This window comes from Callithrix jacchus, chromosome 4 (genome assembly GCF_049354715.1).
Source record: "Callithrix jacchus isolate 240 chromosome 4, calJac240_pri, whole genome shotgun sequence".
NCBI lineage: Eukaryota > Metazoa > Chordata > Mammalia > Primates > Cebidae > Callithrix > Callithrix jacchus.
The window spans coordinates 125,396,028-125,420,310 of record NC_133505.1 but is presented as its reverse complement, the minus strand read 5'-3'; the positions used below and the strand labels follow the sequence as shown (position 1 = coordinate 125,420,310).

Genomic DNA, 24,283 nt, shown 5'->3' with positions numbered 1-24,283 from the left:
CCTTAAAGCGCTGATGTTTTGTTCCATCTTCTGTTTTCACCCATTACTTTCACTCCGATCCTATTCTGATTTCCAGCCAAGTAGTTTCATATCTATTCGTCTTGGCCGCCACCGGAGGAAAAGTAGCTATGCAGTGCTCCACCAGCTGACTGAAGAGGGGTGTTCCCTCCACAGATAACACTCAGCACTGAACTGGGGACACTGGCCAGACACACAGTAGGGGGAGCCTAAGTGTCACAATCAGTAGTTGTGTGCCACTGGAAGGTAGTTCAGGGCAGGAAATCCTCGATACTTCACTACCAATGTCTCTGGATTGGGCTTGCCGCTCTTCTTGGGGAAGGGCCACTTCTTGGGACCCTGCACACATGAGGACGCACGTGGAAAGCCTCTGTAAACAGACACGCGTTCTGCTAACTGACGGCGACTACGGTACCGTCTTCTCCGGGAGAATTTTTTTTACGTCAGGCCTCACGCTCGCCACACGGGCATTGCCGCCAAGGCTGGGTTACCAGGTCCCCGCCACACGGGGGAAGCACCGGCGGCGCGGTCCCGAAGAGCCCTCGCGAGGCGCCCGCACTAGCCGCGGGGCTGCGGGACTGGCTGCGGCGGCGGCCCTGGGAGGGGCGGGGCTTGGCTGCGGGGAAATGACGTCGCCGCCCCCGCTCGCGCCCTGGTAACGGCGGCTCCCGCGTCCTTCTACATGTTCCCGCCTACCCCAGCCGCAGCCTGCCCCGTCTCCTCCTCCCTCCCGAGCCTCGCCAAGTCCTCCGTGCGGGCTACGAGCGGGACCCGCGGAGCCGCGCTGTCCTCGACGTCGCCGCTGGGCGCGGGTTGAGGAGCAGGCGAGAGCTGGCCCGGCTCCGGGCCGCCGCCGCCCAACCCCGGGCATCTACCCCGCGCCGCTGTCCCGGCGGCTTCGGGCCGCCGAGACCGCCCCGTCCCTTCTAGGGGTGACTCGGGGGTCGCGGGCAGGAGGTCGCCTGAGGCCGGGGCTGGCAGGCGCCAGGTGTCGGGTTGGGAAGCGGCCGCCGCGGCTCTTGTCTCACGGACGTCGTTGCTCCGCGGGCCTGCCTCCGCGCGCGGGGACAGGTGCCCCGGTTGGGGTCTGTCGGGAAGATGGCGACCCCGGGCATGAGCTGGCAGCAGCACTATTACGGCGGCCCGGTGGCCGGGGCGGCCAAATTCGTGCCCTCGCCGGCCGCCGCGCAGCTGGCTGGGCACAGCGTGGACTACAGCCAGGAGATGCACCTGAAAATGAGCAAGAAAATCGCCCAGCTCACCAAGGTAAGGGGCGCAGCGGCGGGGCGGGTTGCTCACCTGCCTGCCCGGGAGGCAGCGCGTCCTGCGCCCGCGGCGAGGGGAACGCGGCTCCTCCGCCGAAGCAACAGCCCGTGACTTACCTCCAAAACCTTACAAACTTTGGTGGAACGCTAGCAACATGAATTTAAACTAGACCGCACAACGGAACGGTGGGTGTATGGAACCTGCACCTCCTTGCCCTTTAGGGCTAAGCCAGCATAGAACAAATGAGAGTTTAGCTCCTTTATCCCACAATAATAAATCATTTTACTGTTGCTCCCATGCATGTGCCAGGGCTGCACGAGGCATCACACTACAGTACCATTGGAAGTACAGTACCGTATTTACCTAATATGACCCAGTATCCTCGAAATTAAACAGTATCTTATTGGATACTCAGTTAAGGGAAGAATCAACTTTCAGAGGAAGGTAGGAGAGTAAAACATACCTTGAATGTCAATTGGGGGATTTAGTGAGTTATTCCTTATCCTGACAAAATGTTAAACAAGGTTTATTAGATGAATCACACTGTGTCTGCATGCAGTTCATTGTTTGCCTATCGAAGGATAATTTTCAAAGAGCAGATAGCCTGTGAATTCGCCCAAGTGTAGTTTAGGATTGTACCTAAATTAGTTAACTTTTTTCTAATTTAGTAAATGTTGATTATGAGAAGAAATTGGTATCTGTGAAGCAAGAGTAATTCATATCAGTTACATTACTCTGCTTGGATCTCACCAGCAATCTGGCAATACATATCAGTGAGAAGTGATTTGTGGTGTCTGAAAGAAAGGTGATGTACCTTAACGTGTTTAAGCTGTCTCCTAACAGCTTGTTAGGAGTGTTGGTATGCTGAAGAGAGATGGACGTTGTGGGGGTTACTGCTAGATAGCTTCTGAGTCTGACTCAACTCTAAAAGTCTCATATAATTCCATTTCTGGTTGGCACTTTCGAAAGAGTGAAGTAAGACATTAGATTCGGAAGAGAGGAAAGGAAGGAAATGAGAGTGAAAAAAAGGATGAAAAGAGGATAAAAAGATTTTAGTGAAGAAATGTGATTGAGGATAGAACAGATAACATTAAAGGACTACAGACTGAAAGCATAAATGAAAGAGGAAAAGAAAAGTTGCATGTACATAGCATTAAAACTCAACCACCGTTTTGTGAAGTTTTCTTTTTTTTTCTTTTGTTTTATGTCACCACTGTCTCAAAAGTTGCTGTGTGTCCGGTGCCTTGTTTCCTTTTTTTTGTCAGTATTGTATTCAGAGAAAGGAAGATCTAAGAAGGAATGACAGTAGTATATCATCAGAATATTTGGAGTCTAAAAGCCAGGCTTCCTGCAAGAGTGTTTGATCTTCTGAATACTGATGTCCTGAATGAAACACATGAATATTTATTCTGATTTTCTCTTATGATTTGTCCATAACATCCACTATTCTCATTTTAGATGTAACCCTCTAGAGCCCTATTGTAAGTAATAGGAAAACTCAGTAAATTTGTAGTGGGACTATGTACTGTTTAATAAAAGCTGTTGCTCTTCAGTACATTTTTTTTCTTTCTACTTAGCACTTTTTCAATTTCCTGTTCTTTTATCAGAAAAAATAAGTCAGCACCACTGGTAAAGGTAGGCGTATTGAGTGTTAGCTGCTATTTTCTCCCGTTACACTACCCACCTCACATCTAGTGAGACAAGAGAGTATTCTCAGGACAGTGCTCTCACACTGCTTGAATGCCACATCTAATCTTTACTGAGTGTTACTTGGACTCTCTGGTTTTGTGTTTGTAGTTACGGACTGTAAATACTCTCTCCACCCCCTCTGCAAGGTCCCTCTGATATTTCTTTATACTAGGTTTCTCAGTGTCTATTGACATTTTGGACTGGATAATTCCTTGTTGGTAGTGGGATGTCTCCTGTGCATTATAGGATGTTTAGCAGCATCCCTGGCACTACTCAGTGGGTACCAGTAGCTATCCTCACCACCCACCCCCAGTCATGACAATAAACACGCCACCAGATATTAACAAATTTCTCCAGGATGGAGCAGGGTAGCTGGGGCAGAATCATTCCAATTAAGAACCACTGACATATACTGAAATATCTAGGGGTTCTCCTGCCTTTATTTACTAAGTTAAGGCCTGAGAATGAAACAATCTGATAATAGGACTCTGTTACAGCCAACATCTTTCTGTTTCTACAACCATGTAATAAGACTTGCTTTTTTAATGTACCATTTTGAAAGTTGTCAAATTTTATAGTCGTATGCACTTACTATAAATACTATACCATAAGCATGACATCATAAGTGTATATAAACGTAGAGAGGGACTGTTATAAACTTTACTACCTTCTGCCATATAGAATTTTTACTCATGAAGAGTTTATTAATGAATTCATATTAGCAGAGGTGTGTTCCAGCTATGGTTGGAACTTGACAATGGCTTATATTTCATGATTGTACATTGTAAACGTAGCCATTAAAATTGGATTTTATTTCTTTTGGGAAGAAATCAGTAGAACTCAACTCTTCAGCATTATAGAAGCAGCATACTTAAGAGCAGCGTGGGAACCTGACACACTGAGTTAAAATTCTCATTCCACCACTTACTACTGTTGTGACCTTGAGCAAGTCATTAAACTCTGAGCCTCAGGTTTCCTAATCTTTAAAATAGAGATGATAATACCTATTTTACAGTTGTAGTAGCATATAGTAGGCTCTTAATTCAGGCTATCACTCCCTGTAAAGACATATACTAATATGTATATTAATGAAATATGGGTATTTTTTAAATGCCTCTCTCCTTTTAAACCATTCTGCATTTAACAGCATTATATGATAGCGTACTTTTTTTGAGGGTTTTCTGCTAAACTCTTAAAAAATATATATACAATAGTATTTTTTTCTCCTTCGAATATCAAAGTTTAAAGGTTTCACATTTATTCTATATTGTGGTAGTATAGTACTGAAAATACAGTGTGCATGTTTCAAAGATTTGACTGGCTATGAAAGGATAAGCATGAAAGTAATATATATTATAATTTTGTCTATAGCGAAGCTCAATATATTTTTAACTAAAAAGCAGTATTAGCTGTATGCATATTTGTTCGGATCCTGTTTCCTAAGAGCCTAGCAGAGCAGCCTTCTCATGGTAAACAGAGCAGCAGTTCTTTAAGCACCTTTTATGTAAGGGGGACTTTGGGAAATGTTACAGATACAGCAGGGAGCAAGACACAGTCTCTGCCTTTTAAAGGGAGTCTAGCATATTTAGGTCACTCATGTCAAGTTTTAAGAATTAATATTAGATTCTTGAGCTATGTTATGGCAAGTTTCTGCAAATGTTAAAGGCTGAACTATCTCAGGATAGGCAGTGAAGCTGGATAGATTCAGTTATGTTTTATAAGACCATATTTGTAAACTTCCACTGTGTTAATTTTTCAGGGTATTAGGTTGAAAAGCTTTGTAAGATGTAATTATAAAAAACTTTTTTTGGTCACTTTCAAATTATTTTTTTCCCCTTTTTGTCCCTTTCAGTTTACTCTTTGAGACTGGTTCATCCTCTGCCATGGATTAACTTAATTTTTCTGGCTGCTTGTAGATAATACAAATCACCCTTCAGTAACAAAGTCACAAAAGTCTCAATTTGATTATTAAAATTAAATTACCCTTTACCAACAAGTAAAAACTGCAGACCAAGCCTGAAATAAAGATGACACTTCTCCCTTAACTGGTCTTTTGCTCTGTTTTAAGGGGGAAGCCAGTAACTGGGGAAGGCAGTGTCATTGCCTTTTTACTTCTTACCTGGTTTTTCTACTCTTCCTGCTTTGTCTTGCTAGTTCTGGTTTCTTATCCTTCCAAAGTTGGCCAAGGAAGAAGGGAAAAGTGTAGAGGAGCAGCAGACTTTTAGTTGATTAATGAAGAAGCTAGCTGGTGATCTAGCTTTAGTGCTTTTGTAGCTGTTGCAGGTGTTTAAAGCTTATTCTTTCACTGGTGAATCCTCATCTCCCACCTCAGTGGCTCTAGATTTTCACCTCAATTCCTTGACAGTGAACCTTAGGTTCTGGTTGGTTGCTTACTTCTTCCTCCGCCTCTTGGAGCTAGCAGTACCTTCACCTTCACTTTGCTGAGGTCTGTGCAAACTCTAGATACCCCTCTTGGATGGATTCATGTGACCCCACCCCAGGTTGCTCATTCTCCTTTAGGGGCCATATAGGGAGCACTCATTCTTTGCACAAACTCTGCTGGTGGTCCCAATTCAGCCCTCTCATTTTCACATGCCTCTTCTTGCAGCTTCTCATCCTTTTGATTTTCCAGGGATCAATCCGGTGTCAGGTCAGCATGCTCTTGGAAGTGCTTGAGACACATGTCAGATTCTTCAACTCATCTCCCAAAAGCCTTTTCCCCTAGGCTTTAGGTATGGGACAAGCATCTTCCACTTTTCCACCTTGAAGACAAGCCCCTGTTACTCCAGCTTTCTCCAGAGAAATCTCTGAAACCTTCTCTGTAATCTCCTTGAAGCACCACCTCTGTAGTGGTGGGGGTAGGAAGTTCCACACCTCAGCATTCTTTTCTTTAGACTGCCTCTTTTGACTTTTTCGAGAATGTTCTGGCAGCTGCTTTGGAATGTCATTTCTATTGTCTTTCATTCTCAGCAGAAACTTCCCTTTTTATAACTTGTTATGTTAGCTGCTTATCAAATGCCTCTTTAGTTGATTGCACTTTTGATACAGTTCAGTTTCTTTATTGCTTACTAGTTTACACATAACTAATATATGGAACAGTGTAAGTTCCCAAAGAGCAGAAAGTAGTTCCTTTTGTGTTTTCTGTGCTTAGCGTCAAGTTCTCTTATTTAATACCCAGCTTGTGGCTCTTCTACTAAAACTGCCCTGACCAACTATTCTTGTTGTGCTTTCCTTGCTCTGCATTAACATTGATTGTTGGTACTTCTTACTTGATACTTAATAATGCAAACTTACAAACACTGTTTATTGTGTTTATAAATATACTTTTTTTCCTTAATTTGGCTGTAAGGTTCTAATCTCTAGGGACTGTATCTTTTACTTCATGTAACCTTAATATGAATGGTTTGCACATAGTACCAAAGCTTAATAAGTATTTACCGAAGATGATGGTGGTAGTAATGATACAGGAAGTAATTTTGTTATACAGCAGAGGAAGACAGTATTTTTGAGGAATTGTATCTGCTACCCTTCTGGTTTAATAATAGATCATTTCAACTGAGTTAAATTATTCCTAAATATTTAAATGTTTATTGACTGTCCTTTAAACGGCTTTAAAAAGCTGTGTGTATGTATTTTAAAGCTATTGTGTGTTTGTATGTGTGTGTGTATATATATATATATTTTTTATATATATATATATTTTTTGAGTTGGAGTCTTGCTCTGTCACCCAGGCTGGAGTGCAATAGTGCAATCTTGGCTCACTGTAACCTCCGCCTAGCAGGTTTAAGCAATTCTCTTGCCTCAGCCTCTCGAGTAGCTGAGACTACATGCTCATTCCACCACTCCTGGCTAATTTTTTTGTATTTTTAGTAGAGAAAGGGTTTCACCATGTTAGCCAGGATGGTCTCGATCTCCTGACCTTGTGATCCACCCACCTTCGCCTCCCAAAGTGCTGGGATTACAGGCCTATTTCTTAATATATTTTTGATATAAAAAATAAAAAGTATAAAGCTCTTACATTATAAATATTTGTCATCTCAAAATGTAGGTAATTAATATACTAGTTTCTTGGCAAATACAAAAAAGTATTATGATTAGTCATTTTATGTTATCTCTGCTTTTACTATATCCAAAACCAGAATGTGTTTATATAACACCAAAACCAGTGAATTTTTCAAATAATCCTATTTTCTCTATATGAAATAAAACTGATTTTTCACTAGGTTTGAACTACCTAATATTCTTTAATAATAATTCTGTGTTAATTATGACTTGAGTCTTTGAACTAGAGTGAAGTGGCCTCATGAAACATAGCAATTGGCTGTGTTTCACTTTAGCACTAGTACGTGTCAAATGCAGCATCTCTTTTTCTTTGTTACATTGCAGCTTTGCCATGCTCTTATGCAGTGGCTTGGTTGTAATCTTTTAGTCATAGTTGAGTGGTTTGGATTAATTTCTTGCATTTTACTAATGGACACAAAAGCACAGTATATTATTAAGTAATTCCTCACAAACTTATAAAGGGACTTCCTTTAGAGTTAAAGATTTAAAGTTAAAGGTTAAAGGTTTAGGCCGGGCACCCTGGCTCACGCCTATAATCCCAGCACTTTGGGAGGCCAAGGAAGGCAGATCACTTAAGGACAGGAGTTCAAGACCAGCTTGGCCAACCTGGTGAAATCCTGTTTCTACGAAAAATACAAAAAATCAGCCAGTGTGGTGGTAGCTGGGATTACAATCCCAGCTACTTGGGAGGCTGAGGCATGAGAATTGCTTGAACCTGGGAGGCGAAGGTTGCACTTGAGCCAAGATCATACTACTGCCCTCCAGCCTGGGTGATAGAGCAAGTTTCTGTCTCAACAAAAAAAAAAAAGGTTAAAGCTTTAGACCTTAGAGTATGACCAGGTTAACCCTCTTATTTTATAGGTGTGGAAGGTGAAGATTACTCAGCCTGTCACTGGTAGAGCCTGGACTCACATTCAGGTCTCTGTAGATTGGTCTAGGCGGGGGTGGCCACACTAACAGACCTCTTTTCTCCGTGTCTATCTTCTTTCTAATATTATTTATTCAATAAGAGGCCACAGAGTTGTTGTTTTCTATGTTAGAACCATGTTTTGCTTACATTCTGAATCACAGATTTTTGATGAGTGAAACCAACCTGCCACTCCTCTGTATACTTATTGTAGAACTTTCTGGGTTTATAGGTTGTATATTTTATATACTATGACTTGGTCACTTTGTAACAGAGATTTTTGTGTGTGCTGTCAGCTAAATGTCATAATATTTTCATGTTTTTATTAACAGCTTTAGTCGTTCCAAACTGAAACATATTTAAAATAACATCGGCTTAGAGACTGCCATACTTGGTGTGAAAGTCACTACTAAGGTTATTTTAAATGCCTTTATTTTGACTGGTTTCATTCTTGATTACATTGTTGCTTAGACACCATTTTTTAATGCAGTAAATTGCAAGTTTTCTAGTTTTTATCAACTTCATTGTCTGTTTTGTTTGTTTATTTATGAAAATCCTTCGCTAAGCCTCTAATCACCAGTCTTAAAAAGTGGTATGAAAGATAAAGATTCAGCAGGAATATGTGACTGGAGTCATTTCTTCATTTTAATTAATAAGTAAGTTTCCTATACTTTAACTTTTTAAATTGTATTTTTGAAAATTTTGTATCTCTTAAATGTGAGACGGGAATGAAGAATAACCTGGGTCTATAAAGCTACTTAGGTTCTGGAAGAAAATAGGAGGTAATGAGGGCCAGGGGAGTGTTGATAAAATACTGTTGTTCTGTCCTTTCAATTGATCTTATGAGTTTTTGTTTTTTAAGAAAATCTTTTATCTATGAACATCCAAATAAATTTGAATATTATACCATGAAATGGGAAGGATGTGAATGACGGGAGTTCCTAATGCCATCCTTTTTTTTTCACCACAGGAAGTTTCCATCCTGCAGGCCACTTTAGAACATAAAGGACATTAAGTAAATGTCAGAATCGGTGCCCCATGTCCTTTTTTTGGAGATAGACACCTATGGGAGACAATTACTAACTGAATTCAGGATTAAATAAATAAATAAATAAAACAGCAACATTGAGATCCCATCTCTACTTTTTAAAATATAGAAACAAAGAAAAACAATGTTATAAATGGTAGTTTGATCTGGGGAGAATCATATCAAACTATTAGGTTTATATTTTATATTTCAAGTGTGGTCTAAGCCATAGGGGACTTTTTAGATTGATCTAGAGACTTAGTGGTCCTTCAAAATATTAGAAAATATTCTTTGACAATCAGTTAATATATAAAAATGAATTTTTGAAACAATGATATTTGCAAGTTGGAGATTGCCAGTTGTAGTTAGTATTTTGATATGCTTAACATTTAAGACCAAAGCAAATATTTTAGAAAATCTCTGATTCTTAACTTTTAACTAACTACATCAGTGAACAACTGTCATTTGTAGCCGTATTTTACCAAGGATCACATCTGCTTTTTTTTTTTAACCAAAAGTGCAACAAGAATGTATAAAAAGTAGTGAAGTTGAATATATGAATTTTTTTTTTTTGAGATGGAGTTTCACTCTTGTTGTCTAGGCTGGAGTGCAAAGGTGCAATCTTGGCTCACTGCAACGTCCGCCTCCTGGATTCAAGCAATTCTCCTGTCTCAGCCTCCTGAGTAGCTGGGATTACAGGTGTGTGCTGCCACGCCCAGCTAATTTTTTATATTTTAGTAAACATGGGCTTTCACCATGTTCCTTAGTCTGGTCTCAAACTCCTGAGCTCAGGCAGTCCACCTGCCTTGGGAGCAAAGTGCTAAGATTACAGGCATGAGCCACCACCCAGCTTTTTGTTTTGTTTTGTTTTTGTCACCCAAACTGGAGTGCATTGGCACGATCTCAGCTCACTGCAACCTCCGCCTCCTGGGTTCAAGCGATTCTCCTGCCTCAGCCTCCCGAGTAGCTGGGACTAAAGGCACGCACCACCATGCCCAGCTCATTTTTGTATTTGTAGTAGAGACGGGGTTTCACCATGTTGGCCAGGCTTGTCTTGAACTCCTGACCTCAGGTGATCAACTTGCATTGGCCTCCCAAAGTGCTGGGATTACAGACATGAGCCATTGCGTCTGGCCGAATATATAAATATTTTTCTTGTATCTTACACTATTATTTTGAGATTTAAATGGAGGCTGAAACTATCAAAGTATCTATAGTACATGGAAAAACAAAAGACTTAGTGATCACAATCATATGTGGGATTTGGACATTTTAAACTTGGCTACCTTGTGCTACTTCATTTAATTGTAAAGGAGCTAGTACTTCTAATGATTTTTCAAATTGCTAATTGTATATTTTTTTATTTATATGTACCATCTCTATACTGAAGTTTAAGGAAGTTGGAAAGTAAAACATTTCATTCCTAAAGTATATTACTAATATTTAAATTATCAATAAAATTGATAATTTTAGTAAAATAGTAGGATAAATTTCTATTTATGGTAAATTATTGGAGAATGAGTTAGTTAACTGGAAGTTACCATAGGGGTTAATAATTTTTCACCTTCTAATATAGTATACTTAAGTTTACATCATACCATTCAAATGTCACACTGAAGTTCTTCATCAACTCCAGATTATTGTTAGAATCATCAGTGCATAGCTGGGAAATTGGACCAAACTTATACTAATCCTATTAGGCCAAACCTGTGGATGCTGATATTTAATTTCTGAATAAATTGTTACTTGCCTTTTTACTTGTCATGTCTTTCTTATAATATGAAGTGTGGCATTTGAATGTTTACAGATTCTAGACATTGGCCTTACTGGTTGAGCAGATTTTGTTTATTCTGGTGAATGTGTGTCTATGTGTTCACAGGTATTTGCATTTTTATCCTGTAGCTCTTTAAGCACAGTTTTAACAGATTCTTATTTCTTTCCGAAAGTGTTTTATGGCCAAAATACTAAATAGTATTCTTTGCCTACTTTTAGATGTTTTGCCTAGTGAAACACTGCATAAACTAAGGCATGTGTAATTTTGGGAGAAAGATGTGTGTATGTGTTTAATGATTTACTCAGAGTAATTAAATATACTTAGATATGACCAAAGTAGAACATGCAGGGCTATGTGTTTGGTAAATTTGTTGAATGCCTAGTTTATGAAAGACATTGTGCTTGGTACTATTGATTATTTATTACTATTTATTATTCCATATCAGACTGTATATTTAGGTTGGCGCTAAAGTAATTGTGGTTTTGGCCTTTATTTTCAATGGCAAAAACCTCAATTACTTTTGTGCCGACCTAATGCTTTACTTATTTTTTCCAACAGACTTGAGAAAATGTAACTGGACTATATTAGTCGTGTATTTTAATGACAACATATTTATCAGTACATTAGTTCTGATGAGTTTTAAATGTGTAATAATGGGCAACTTTTTCTATTTGGTTTCGTTCTTTCTGGGTAGAACTTACATAAGTGCTTTTCTTGGATAAAGAAACTATGCTGATGCCTTCTAAATTCTTTAATAAGGTTTTGATGCCTCCGTTGACATATTCTGGTTACAAATCTCTGTAATATATTTAGCCAGGGGGGTGGGTAGAGTTGGTAAAAGGAAATTTCAGTCTTTGGAAACCAAGGCGCTCACGTGTTTGTGTTAGGTTTAGATTTTTCGTGGGCAGCCAGAGAGCCACATTGTTCCCAGAGCCAAATGGCCTGGTGAGGCAGCAGTGCCCATCATATGGGTCAGAGGTGTGGTTCAATAAGTTAGGCACCTGTAATCCCAGCACTTTGGGAGGCCAAGGCGGGTGGATCACGAGGTCAAGAGATCGAGACCATCCTGGTCAACATGGTGAAACCCCGTCTCTACTAAAAATACACAAAATTAGCTGGGCATGGTGGCGCGTGCCTGTAATCCCAGCTACTCAGGAGGCCAAGGCAGGAGAATTGCCTGAACCCAGGAGGCGGAGGTTGCAGTGAGCCGAGATCGCGCCATTGCACTCCAGCCTGGGTAACAAGAGCGAAACTTCATCTCAAAAAAAAAAAAAGTTAGGCATATACTTAAATGAAATTCACCTTCACCACTTCCCGGTATTTGACTTTTAATACTTATTTTAACCACTCAGCACTTTAGTGTCCTCATCTGTAAAATGAGAATAACAAAGCCTACTTCATAGAATTATCATAAAGATTAAAAGAGTTAATTGATGCAGGAGATTGGAGTCAGTTTGCACCCATTATCTCTTCCCCACTTGGTTAAGCGTCTGCTGACATACTGTTGAACAATAAAGTATGTTTTTAGGCCAAGTGTGGTGGTTTACACCTGTAATCCCAGCACTTTGGGAGGCCGAGGTGGGTGGATCACACTTGAAGTCAGGAGTTTGAGACCAGCCTGGCCAACATAGGGAAATCCTGTCTCTACTAAAAATTCAAAAATTAGCCAGACATGGTGGCACATGCCTATAATCCCAGCTACTCAGGAGGTTGAAATAGGAGAATTGCTTGAACCCAGGAGGCGGAGGTTACAGTGAGCTGAGATTGCGCTACTGCACTCCAGCCTGGGTGACACAGTGAAACTCCATCTCAAAAAAACAAAACCAAAAACAATACAGTAGCTTTGTTTGTTTGTTTGTTTGTTTGTTTGAGATGGGGGTCTAGCTATGTTGCACAGGCTGGAGTACAGGGATGTCATCATAGCTTGCGGCAACCTTACACTCCCAGGGTCAAGTGATCATTCCACCTCAGTTTTCTGAGTAGCTAGGATTATAGGTGCAAGCCACTGTGTCCAGATGGATGTATAGTCTACATTGCTAGGGACCATAGCTGTGAAGTAAAGCAGCAAATAAAATATAGTCAGTTCTGATTATTCATGGTAGTTCTATTCCATGGTCTAGGGAGAATACAGAGCTAGGTTCCTGACAGCCTCTGGTCACAACATTTTCACCAACTGATTAATATATAACCCTGTTTTATGTGTGTTTCTGTTTAAACACCTTTTAAAATATATAATGATCCTTTAACAGTGAACTCACAGCCAAATATCACTATAACTTATGCCTGAACAAAGGTTATTTAACACATCTGGAGTGTTAGATTTTTGGGGTTACATATAAATTTTAGCAAGTAAGATAATTTACAAATATGGAGTCCATGAATAAAAGAAGATCGACTGTATCTAAAAATGGAAGCAGAACTTTGCATCTGCTGTTTTCTCAGTTCTGGCTATTTATCAGCTATTGTTAGGGGCCTAAGTGACTATGACTCCTATTACCAGCCTAAACACCCTCACATGAGTGTGACTTTGACTTTCATTGTCTCGGTAAACACCTTCAGATGAAAGGGGTACAAAGGATAGTGGAGGCCAAAATACTCATATTTTGTATGAGTTGCCAGTCACCTGCAGGCCACCCTACAATCATAAGCATGGGATAAGATTGTTCTTTTATGTTAATTGTAGTCTTCAAGATCTAAACTTGAACCTGTCACATTGCCCTAGGTCAGAAAAAGGAAAAACATATGTGAATGATTCCAGGGGATGGAGCAAAACTTTTAACAAATAATTTATTTTAGTTAAAATAAATTCTTTAATAGTCATCATTTGCTTAAAACATGTTACAGTTCTTTTCTAGCATAAATTGTCACTGTGGGAGTTGGTTTTGTTAAAAGTCTTTGTCTAGGTACCTAAAGATAGCTTGTAATCTTATACAATTTGAGGCTATAGCACATTTGGTTGGATGTTTCTGAATTAACCTTATGCAACATACAGAAAAAGTTTTACCAAACTATTCAATTATAGACTGTCTTAGGCAGTTAGTCTTACTGGTTTCTATCTTGATACATGCCTTCTTCCTTAAATGACCTAGAAGAATGTGCATTTTCATTGTTTTAAATGGTAATGTATATTCATGTGTCCACACTTTCTTGATTCAATCCCTAGTAATTATCAGAAAAAGGAACCCAGTTAAGATTACTTCTGTGTTCTATGATGTGAGGGAGTTGGCAAAGGTAACTGTCCTGGCATAAATAACAATTTGATCTGAAGCCAAGCTCATTACTGTAATATTGCCCTGTTTAGGACCCTGTATATCTTTAACCTTCAATCCTGAGTCACCCTTGCTATTTGCTCTCTCCATTCCTACTTCTGGATTGTGAAGCATTGCTAGAGAATATTATAGAACTGGACTATAGCAGAATAATGACACTCCCAAAGATGTTCATGTTCTAATCCGAAAATCTGTGAAGATGTTTATCTCAAATTTGCAGATGTGATTAAGTTAGGGATCTTGAGATGGGGAGATTATCCTTGACTATTTGGATGGGCAAGTGTTATTACAAGGATCCTTCTAAGTGAAAGAGGGAACACAGGTGGCCTCTGGAACACAGGTGGCCTCTGGAAGCTGAAAAAGGCAGGGAAACAAGTTCTCCCCAAAAGCCTTCAGATTTTGGCCCAGTAAAACTATTTTCCTACTTCTGACCTCCAGGAATTCTAAGGTTAGTACATTTGGGTTGCTTCAAGACATCCACTTTGTGGTAAATTGTTATCGCAACATGGCTTTCTATAAAATGATAGTCCAATTTTGTGTGATCACTCAGTATTGCTGCACTATATGATGTTGTTTTGTCTGAATTGTTCACAGCTGTGGACATGTGTCCTCTCCTCTTTCTCTGTACACATGGGATAGATAAGCTGCTATTTAACTGAAACTATCCAGCTTAACTTACTTGTCTGCAAAGATATTGGGGTCATTTATTCCTGAAAAGAACATTCTCCTGTTCTTAGCTGCCTTAACTCTCATGTATTGCTGCTTTCGGTGTTTTAAATAGATCACCCTTGACAGAGACAGATGGGAATCGAGGAAACTAAATGGGAAGCTATTATAATAGTATTGATGAGAAATTATGAGGGCCATGAATTAGGACAGTAGTGGCAGAGAGATAGGAGATTTGAGAAATCTCAATTCTGAGGAGGAGGTGTGAGAAACATTTTGGAGATAAATTTGGCAGTACTTTGTGACAGTTTGTTGTAGAAGAAGATTGAGGATAATGGGTCTCTGTCACATACTGTGTACTCAAGTATTTCCTGAATGAATGAGAGAGTGAATGAGTGACTAGATGAACTAGATGGATATTAATGTCTACTGAGATAAGGATAGAGTAAAGATATGTATTAGTTATCTATTGCTGGCTAAAAAATTATCCCCAAATATGGCAGCTTAAAACAGCAAGTATCATCTGGTACTTTTGAGATTCAAAAATCCGGAAGTCACTTAATTGAATGGTTCTGGCTCAGGGCTTCTCATGAGGTTGCATTCAAGCTGCTGGCCAGAGCTACAGTCTCTATAAAGAGTTGACTGGGCTGAAAATTTTACTTTTGGGTTCACTCATTTGGCTGTTATTAGGAGACTTTATTTACCACATGGGTCTTCTTATAGCAAGTGGTCTGAGAGGGGATGGGAAGGGAGAGGGACCAAGCTGGAAGCCATAGTCTTTTCATGACATAATCAGCAGAGTGGTGACATGTCATCATCTTTGCTGTATTCTACTGGTTACATGGACCAACCGTGGGACAGTGTAGGAGATGACTACATAACGATTCTAATACTGGGAGACAGAGATCACTAGGGGTTATTTGGGAGGATGGTTACCCCAAGAGAAGCAAAATTGATGGGAGAGTTCTGAGAGTTTTAGCCATGTACATTTAGGTAGAAATATTTAGTAAGCACTTGGATATATGTCTATGCCAAAAGGAGAGATCAATAGTACAAATAAAAATTTTAAGTCATTAGCATATAGATGGTAATGAAAATCATGAGTAGTTGGTTGGGGCCTTAATCAGAGTAGAAAACATTTAGAATAGTTGCTGAGGAAAGGAGAAGAAAAGAGCTGACCAGAGACAAAGGAAAGCATCAGTAATACATGCGTTTGTCCCAAGAGGAATTGAAACATGATATTTGGTATCAGTTTTTTCTTGTTTTTTTTTTTTTAAGAGATAAAGTCTCACTCTATCACTCAGGCTGGAGTCCAGTGACAAAGTAATAGCTTGCTGCAGCTCCAAACTTCTGGACTCAAGGGATCTTCCCACCTCAGTCTTCCAGACAGCTGGTACTACAGGCATGCACCACTATGCCCAGCTAGAGTGTGTGTGTGTGTGTGTGTGTGTGTGTGTGTGTGTGTGTGTGTGTTTGTGTAGATGAGATCTTACTATGTTAGCCAAGCTGATCTCAAACTCCTGGCTTCAAGTTATCTTTATGCCATGGCCTCCAGAAGTGCTGGAATTACAGGTGTGAGCCACCATCCCCAACTTCAGTTTGAATGCTTTGCAGTTTTCTGAAAGTCCTATGCAGTCCTTTGGAGAAGACCACGGTTGAGCATATAGAGGAGAGAGGCAGGTTATAAATCCAGAGCCTGAGCTTTGCCTGGTAAGTATAGCTGAAGAACTGCATTTTAAGAGAATTAAAGAGCATTTGTGGAGAGTAATTTGGTTAATCTACCATTAGGTACTATGTAAGGAAGTAAGTGAGACTAGGATGGAGCTAATAGATTAAGAGAAAACTTAGGGATTGAGAGGACAGTTGTGTGTATGAAGATAATGCCTAGAAATTGAAGGATAAAGGCAAGGAGTGGTAGTCTGAGAGGAGGCTATGTTAAGACTTCAGAGGTGGATAAGTTAGAACAAGATCCAGGGTACAGTCTTGAGATTGTTTATGGGGAGTAAAAATTGTTAGAATTTAGACTCTGAAAGAACTGTAAGTCTGATATTTTGGATTCCACATGCATTTTTGAACTCTCCAAAGATAATAGGATTGAAATGAAAGGAAGTGTGTGAGTCTCATTGCTAAATCTACATTGATGAGGGCAGTGACCTGGAGGCTGGTTTATGATTATGACAAAGCCAGTCAACTGATAAACTTGAATTATAGGAATGATTATAAAATAAGAGGTATTTTTTAATTATGAGGGAAGAATACTGATTTTTATTAATAATAGTAAATACCATTTTGGAGTAACTATTACATGCTATATTTTATGCTGTTTAATTTCATGCTTACCATAATCCCACTTGATTTCACAAGGAAGCTGAATGTTAGAGAGGTTAAGTGATTTGCTCAAGGCCATGTGCTGGAAGAGCTGGGATTTGAACCTGGATTTGTCTGACTCTGCCACTTTGCCCTTTTTAGAGGGTTGCATTGGGCAGCTAGGTGAATACCCAGATCATTTTTGGATCCCATGGTGAGTTAGGAGCGACATAAAGTACAGCTTCTGTTGGAGGAGATTCTATGTCTTTGGCTGAGAGCCAGGCTTGAGCAAGGAATGGGGCAGAAAGGGAGTTTTGAGGGTGTAAGGAATTAGTTTCGTTTTGTGTGTGTGGTTGGTTTATTATTTAAATGTTGGCTCAGGGATTCCAGAGTATGATGGTGGGTAGAGGTCAGTTAGTGGTGGGAGGAACCAGGGATGAGGATATGTTCTGCAGTCATGTGGCTAAATAATATGGAATATATGGTTTTTAGAATGCAAAATCTTACTGTGCTTAGCAAACGTTAACACACAAATTTTACAGCAAAATGTAATGTATTTAAGTGAGTTATCTGATCATATTATCTTTCCTAACTTGATTATTCATTTATATGAAATTTTTGCATATTTTGTCATCTGAAAAATAATAAGTGACATGAATAAATACATCAATAATCTCCTATTTACTAGGCATATGGATTTTTGGTGGGAGGTTTTCACCTTTTTGTTGATGTTTATTAAATCTGTGACTTTTCAATCTAAATATCTTTTAGAAAATTAACAAGAAAGTTATTTAGCAAAAGGAGAGATACTATGTTAAATGTAGCCTCTAGAATTACCATCCCTGAGCTATAGAATATTGTTTTATTTTATTCCTGTATGTACTCTTGGGGATACATAAGATTCAGGAGCTTGCAGTCTAATGGATGTACAAGACAGAAAATAGACCTGAGACAAAGCAGTCTTTGGTATACCTCCTAATGTTTAGTTTTATCTGAGTGAAACTCAGCATTTTGAGTCCTTTTGTTTCTCCTACCAAGTGCAACTGCTTTTACCACAAGTTGGGATCAGTGGAACTAACTAACCAATCTTTTTTTTTGAGATACTGTTGATAAGGTCTTCCTCTGTCACCCACGCTGGAATGCTGTAGTGTGATCACAGCTCACTGCAGCCTCAGCCTTTCCAGGCTCAGGTGATCCTCCCACCTTAGCCTCCTGAGTAGCTGGGGCTATAGGTGCACATCACACATCCAGCTAATTTTTGTACTTTTTATAGAGACAGGATTTTGCCATGTTGCCCAGGCTGTTATTCTAGGGCTCAAGCAATCTGCCTGCCTCAGACTCCCAACGTACTGGGATTACAGACGTGAGCCAGCATGCCAGGACAAAACTAACTAATCTTATCCTCTGTGTACCTGTTTACAGTTTCTTTGGAGGACCACATCAGTAACAAAAACAATTAAACTGAAATGTGTATTGTGCGTTACTGTGTTAAGCACCATACATACATTATCCTGTTTAATCATAGTACTTCTTGAAGTAAGTTTTTTCTTTTTTTTTACCAAAAAACTCTGAGACTTAGAGATGTTTAAAATAACTTTTTCAAAGTTATGCATTTGTAAGTAAGAAGGCTAACCCTGGTCACCTCTCTCTAGCATGTTTGTAATCATGTGTGCAATTTAGTTGGCTGTATTCAAAATGGTAAGACCAGGGTATGTCTTGGAAGCCTCAAGCAGCTCAATCCATCTTGCTTCATGTCTCTGTCTGCCTGGACCCCAAGTCCAAATACAGGCCATGGGTCTTGCTTATCCTCAGATGATTGTGTACTGCCTTTTCCTAGACACTCATCAGATTTTTTTTTTTTTGTAAAAATGGGGTATGCCATGTTGCCCAGGTTGGTCTCAAATTCCTGGGCCACTTTGACTTCCAAATGTGTTGGGATTACAGCTGTGAGCCACTGTGCCTTGCCCCTATTTTTTCTTTCTTTTAATTGACAAATAATTGTACATATTGATGGGATACATATGATGTTTTGATACATATAGTGTTTAGTGATCAGATCAGGGTAGTTTTATATCCTTTAACAAATCTTTCCCTATCCCTCTCTTCCTGATGCCCTTCTCGTCCTCTGTCATTACATTTTTATAATTTCTTTCTAGAGCTCTTATTTCATACTGAACAAACTTCTCTGCAGCCACATTTCTTCATAAAATACTCAGTCTCCTCACTTTAGTTGAAAAGTAGGTCAGGTGTGGTGGCCCAGAGGCTAAAGAGAATTGCTTGAGGCCAGGATTTCAAGACCAGCGTGGGCAATGTAGTGAGGTCTCATCTCTACAAAAAAAAAAAAAGAAAAGAAAAAGAATTAAGCCGGGCATGGTAGCACACACCTGTAGTCCCAGATACTTAGGAGGCTGGGGCAACTAGCCAGGAGTTTGAATTGCATCACTGCACTCCAGCCTGGATGACAGAGTGTGACCCTGTTTCTATTAAGACAGAAAGAAAGAAAAGTAATCATGGATCTCTCTCCTCAGGATATTGCTTTTCCTATAGTCTTTGTAGGTGAATATAGCTCATTTTCACACATTTCATCAACCAGAGGTCCTAAAGATGGTAATCTTCTTTCTTCTAGTTCTCATTGCAACTTGTAAACTACACTCCTTCTTGTGGTTTAGGCCAACTAGTTCTTTTACCTCTACCTTTCCCTGTTTCTTCTTACTCTCGCAGAGACACAGTCCATGGGTTCATCTAACTCCCTAGCTTTGCATTTCTTGATGTTTTCAAATTCTGTCATCTTTAACTTTAATCAAGCTACTCATAACACATTTCCTCTGAATCTTAAACTCCAGAACTTCCTGCCATGTGGAAGGTGTATTCCAGTCTTGCGCTGCTATAAAGAAATGCCTGAGACTGGGAAATTTATAAAGAGGTTTAGTGCGCTCATGGTTCTACAGGTTGTACAAAAAGCGTAGTGGCTTCTGCTTCTGGGGAGATCTTGGGGAGCTTTTACTCATGGTGGAAGGCAAAGTGGGAGTGAGGAGCTTCACATGGTCAGGAGAAAGAGAGAGAAGGGGGAGGTGCTATGCACTTTTAAACAACCAGAGCTCATGAGAATGAACTCACTAGACAGTACCAAGTGGGGGAAGGTTCTAAACCATTGGAAACCACCCTCATGATTCAGTCACCTCCCACCAGGCCCCACCTCCAACACTGGGGATTGCAACCTGACATGAGATTTAGGTGGGGACACAGATTCAAACCATAGAAGGTTGATTAAATGAATGAATGTCTTAAACTTTCAATTCTTTTTTTCCCAAATTATACTCATCCTTCATTTTCTTTAGTCTTTTAGCCTTTTCATTTTCTCCCTATTCATCATCCCTGTTTTCATTTCATTCTTTATCTGTACTAGACTGTGAGCTGTTGGTTTAGCCACTCTCTTGACAGTACTGTTAGCTGTCTTGCCTGTTTTACCACTACACCTTCTAGAACTGGCAGAAGGATAATATTGACAAACATATAGCTCATTCCCTCTTAATATATGCCAACAAGAAAACAGAATCCCTGTAGCCACTCCTGTAAGGCTGAACAGGGTGAAAATAGACATGATAATGAGAGGGAAAGAATTCCAGGAAGGAGCTTTGAATTGTAACTGAGATGACGGGGTCCTCTAGGCTGGCCTCAAACAGTACCTAAAAACAGTACCTCAGTACCTGGTTTTAACTAAATATCTTCCCAAAACTCTGAACTTTAATCTAGAAATGGCTAAATATTTAGAGGCAGCAGGATTAAGTTTTTTTCTGCCAGGTAGTTACAAAGAGTATGCAGTGTGATTTGTTAGTGACCAACTTATACCTATTAAATAGAGTGGCAAGTTATAAGATGATAGCTTGTATTTCTAAAAATGCAGTGGTTTAAAGTTTACGTTAAAATTATACCAAACAGTAGTCTTTTTGTTGAAAATATTGAAATGTGCTTCTCTGGCAAAATAATACTTGTGGATGAGTGTAGATATATAAAATTCAGTATCGGTACTTTCATTAATAAAGCATAATTATAAACATCTGAAGTACTGGTATAATTTATTTGTAATAATGCTGAATAATTCTTATACCTGACACAATGTTTGCTTATCATGTTTATAGTTGGTTGCACAGCATTTTGCTTTAAGTAATTATGTCTTTAGTTATGACCTAATTTAGACATAGATTAGAATAAAGAGTGAAGAACTGAAATAATTCCAGTAAGTGAAAAGGATGTTAAGAAAGAAGCTTTTAAAACAAGTAAGTTGGAAACCAAGCCCTAGGAAATGATTTTGGTAAATGTAAGGTTTTTAAAGTTGAACTGTCAAAATAAATGGAGAACTTAATAGTGGGTGTTTATTATTGGCAAAAAAATTAATTGGAAATAAAAGTCTCAGTAAAATAAATAGGAAGAAAAATGTGGAATGTTTATTAAAGTGAAGAGACAGACATGTTATCAGCCTTCATTCCAGTTATATATCACTGCTGTGGTTATCTCCAGCTATCTTTTACACCACCCGTAATTTGTATAAAACTGCCAGCCAGGTGTGGTGTTTCATGCCTATAATCCCAGCATTTTGGGAGGCTGAGGTGGGAGGATTGCTTGAGTCCAGGACTTAAAGACCAGCCTGGACAATATAGTGAGACCTCATCTCTACAAAAAAATTAAAAAATTATCTGAGTGTGGTAGTGCATTCCCATAGTCCCAGCTACTTGGGAAGCTGAGGTGGGAGAATCACTTCAACTGGAGAGGTGGAGGTTGCAGTGAGATGAGATTGTGCTATTGCATCCCAGCCTGGACAACAAGAGCGAAACTCCGTCTCAAAAAATAAAATAAAATAATATAAAATAAAAAATAAGTATAAAATAAGATAAACAACCATCATATTATGCTTACAAATTCTTGAGGCAGGAATTCAGAGAAGAGACAGCTGTGTGCTTTATCTGGGGCCTCAGAATGAAAGACTCAAATGGCTGGGTGTAACTGGACCTGCTGGGAATTGAAACAATTGAAATTGGAGAATCCTCTTCCAAGTTGACTTCTTTACTCATCTGGTACCTAGACCAGGATGACTTGAACGCTGTGTTCAGCTGGAATGCTAGACCAGAGGACCTAGAGGACAATGTAGGCCTTTCCTTGTAGCTTAGGGTTTTCATAGCATGGCAGCACCTGAAGACTAAGTGTTTCAGAAACAGAAGGAAGCTGCCAGGCTCCTACTGTCCTAGATTCAGAAGTCATTCACTATCATTCTTGCCACATTTTATTGGCTACAAGTGAATCATTGAGGCCAGCCTAGATTCAAGAGAAGGAGAATTGGGTGGGGCGTGGTGTCTCACACCTGTAGTCCCATCATTTTGGGAGACTGAGGTGGGTGGATCACCTGAGGTCAGGTGTTTGAGACCAGCCTGGCCAACATGGTGAAACCCCGTCTTTACTAAAAATACAAGAAAGTTAGCCAAGTGTGGTGGCACACGCCTGTAATCCCAGCTACTTGGGAGGCTGAGGCAGGAGAATCACTTGAACCTGGGAGGTGGAGGTTGAAGTGAACCAAGATCATGCCACTGCACTCCATCCTGGGTGATAGAGCAAGACTATGTCTCAAAAAAAAGAGGAGAATTGGATTCTACTTCTTGATGAGAAAGTGACAATGTCATACTGTAGAAGAGCATGTGGGATGGGAAATCTTGTGGCCATCTTTGGGAAATACAGTCTGTCACAATGTACACTTTTTCAGGGACTAGGGGAAAACATTAACCCATATTTACAGTTCTTTAAGTGATTAGCCATAGTTTTTTTTTTTTTTTTTAATTTAGGAGCAGAGAGTTATATACTAGCTTCAGTAACACTAATGTTAATGTGTTCTGATAACCCACTACTGTCAGACCAGCCACCACAAACTTTTATGAGAGTTAAAAAAAAAAAAAAAGTCGGTAATGTAACCTTATATGCATCATTAAGACAGACCACTCCTTTGCCATTTTCTTTTATTTTACATTTATTTATTTATATTTAGAGACAAGGTTGCCCTCTGTCACCGGGGCTGGAGTGCACAGGCTTGAGCACGGCTTATTGCAGCCTCCACCTCCTGAGTTCAAGCGATCCTTCTGCTTCAGCCTCCCTGAGTAGCTGGAACTACAAATGTGCACCACCAAACCTGGATAATTTTTTTTTTTGAGACAGAGACTCGCTCTGTTACCCAGGCTCTGGGATGCAGTGGTGTGATCTCGATTCACTTCAGCCTCCACCTCCCAGGTTTCAGCGATTCTCCTGCCTTAGCCTCCTGAGTAGCTGGGTAATTTAAACAAAATTTTTGTACAGTTAGGGGTCTCGCTATCCTGAGCAGTCTGGTCTTGAACATCTGGCCTCAATCAGTTTTCTCTTCTCAGTCTCCCAAAGTGTTGGGATTAAGCGTGAGCCACTGCACCTAGCCTTCTTTGCCATTTTAAACACAAATGTAGAATCTCTAATTAGCAGGGATGCTCTTCCTTAGTCCTATGCTCAAATGAAGGAATTCTTAGATATATGGTATTGATAAAGACTTTTTTATTATAAGCATAGCAGAAATTTAGAATTTACATTATATAATCATGTGCACCTTGGATATTGTCACTGCTCAGACACTTTCCAGTCCTTTCCCTACTGGAACAGTAAGAAAGAAGACCATAATTTCAAGGCCATTGGATTATTACTTCCAAGATTTGAATCTTTACTTCAATGGTAATAGCATATATATGTGTATTTGGGCAGCAGCCTTTATTGGTTTCAAGATAGGCTACATTAATTAACCTCTTTATGCCTAGTGTTCCATTATTGGAACACTAAGCATGTGAGTTATTTATATCCTACTGCTCGAGGTTATCGCCATGGTCTGATTGCAAAAATTAAAAAAATTGCAACCTCTGGCATAAAGTTTAATTCTTAAACATACTATGGAATAAATTTCTTAATATTATTAAGTTCTTATTTCTATCCTCTTAGCCCATTTGAGAAAGGGGCACTTGGTGACCTGAGTAGTAGTTGTGTCAGAAGGGAAGAAGCTCACATCTTTAGCACACAGTGGTGAGTGCCCACCAGACCAGGTTTACTATGGGTTCTTTTCGGGGGAGGTTCTAAGGAGTTTAGCGATTCCATTACAGAATGTTAGTGATAGTTGGGCTTTCCTTCTTTCGTCTCTTGGCTTCATTCTATCATGTATAAATGCTTGGCATGTTGTGAATGTCCTAATTTAAATCACTTTGAAAAGGAAGTTCTTAGTAGGCTACATGAATAGCATTAGAGG

At 39.6% G+C, this 24,283-nt stretch overlaps 1 protein-coding gene across 28 annotated transcripts in view; it reads left to right on the top strand.

Annotated features, from left to right (window-relative positions):
* Positions 1–203: 203 nt before the first annotated feature.
* FAM184A (family with sequence similarity 184 member A) overlaps positions 204–24,283 on the top strand; it is a 119,813-nt gene continuing 95,733 nt past the window's right edge. For 25 of the 28 annotated variants that reach the window (XR_013534513.1, XR_013534511.1, XR_013534512.1 and 22 more), the window contains exon 1: positions 673–1,284. Coding sequence is in view for 20 of the 28 variants with exons in the window: in XM_078370002.1 (XP_078226128.1) it covers positions 1,117–1,284 (168 nt within the window). In the remaining 8 variants the exon portion in view is untranslated. Of the gene's footprint in view, positions 430–672; positions 1,285–24,283 lie in introns of those variants that run through there. The other 3 variants (XM_078370003.1, XM_078369997.1, XM_078369996.1) reach the window with 1 other exon arrangement.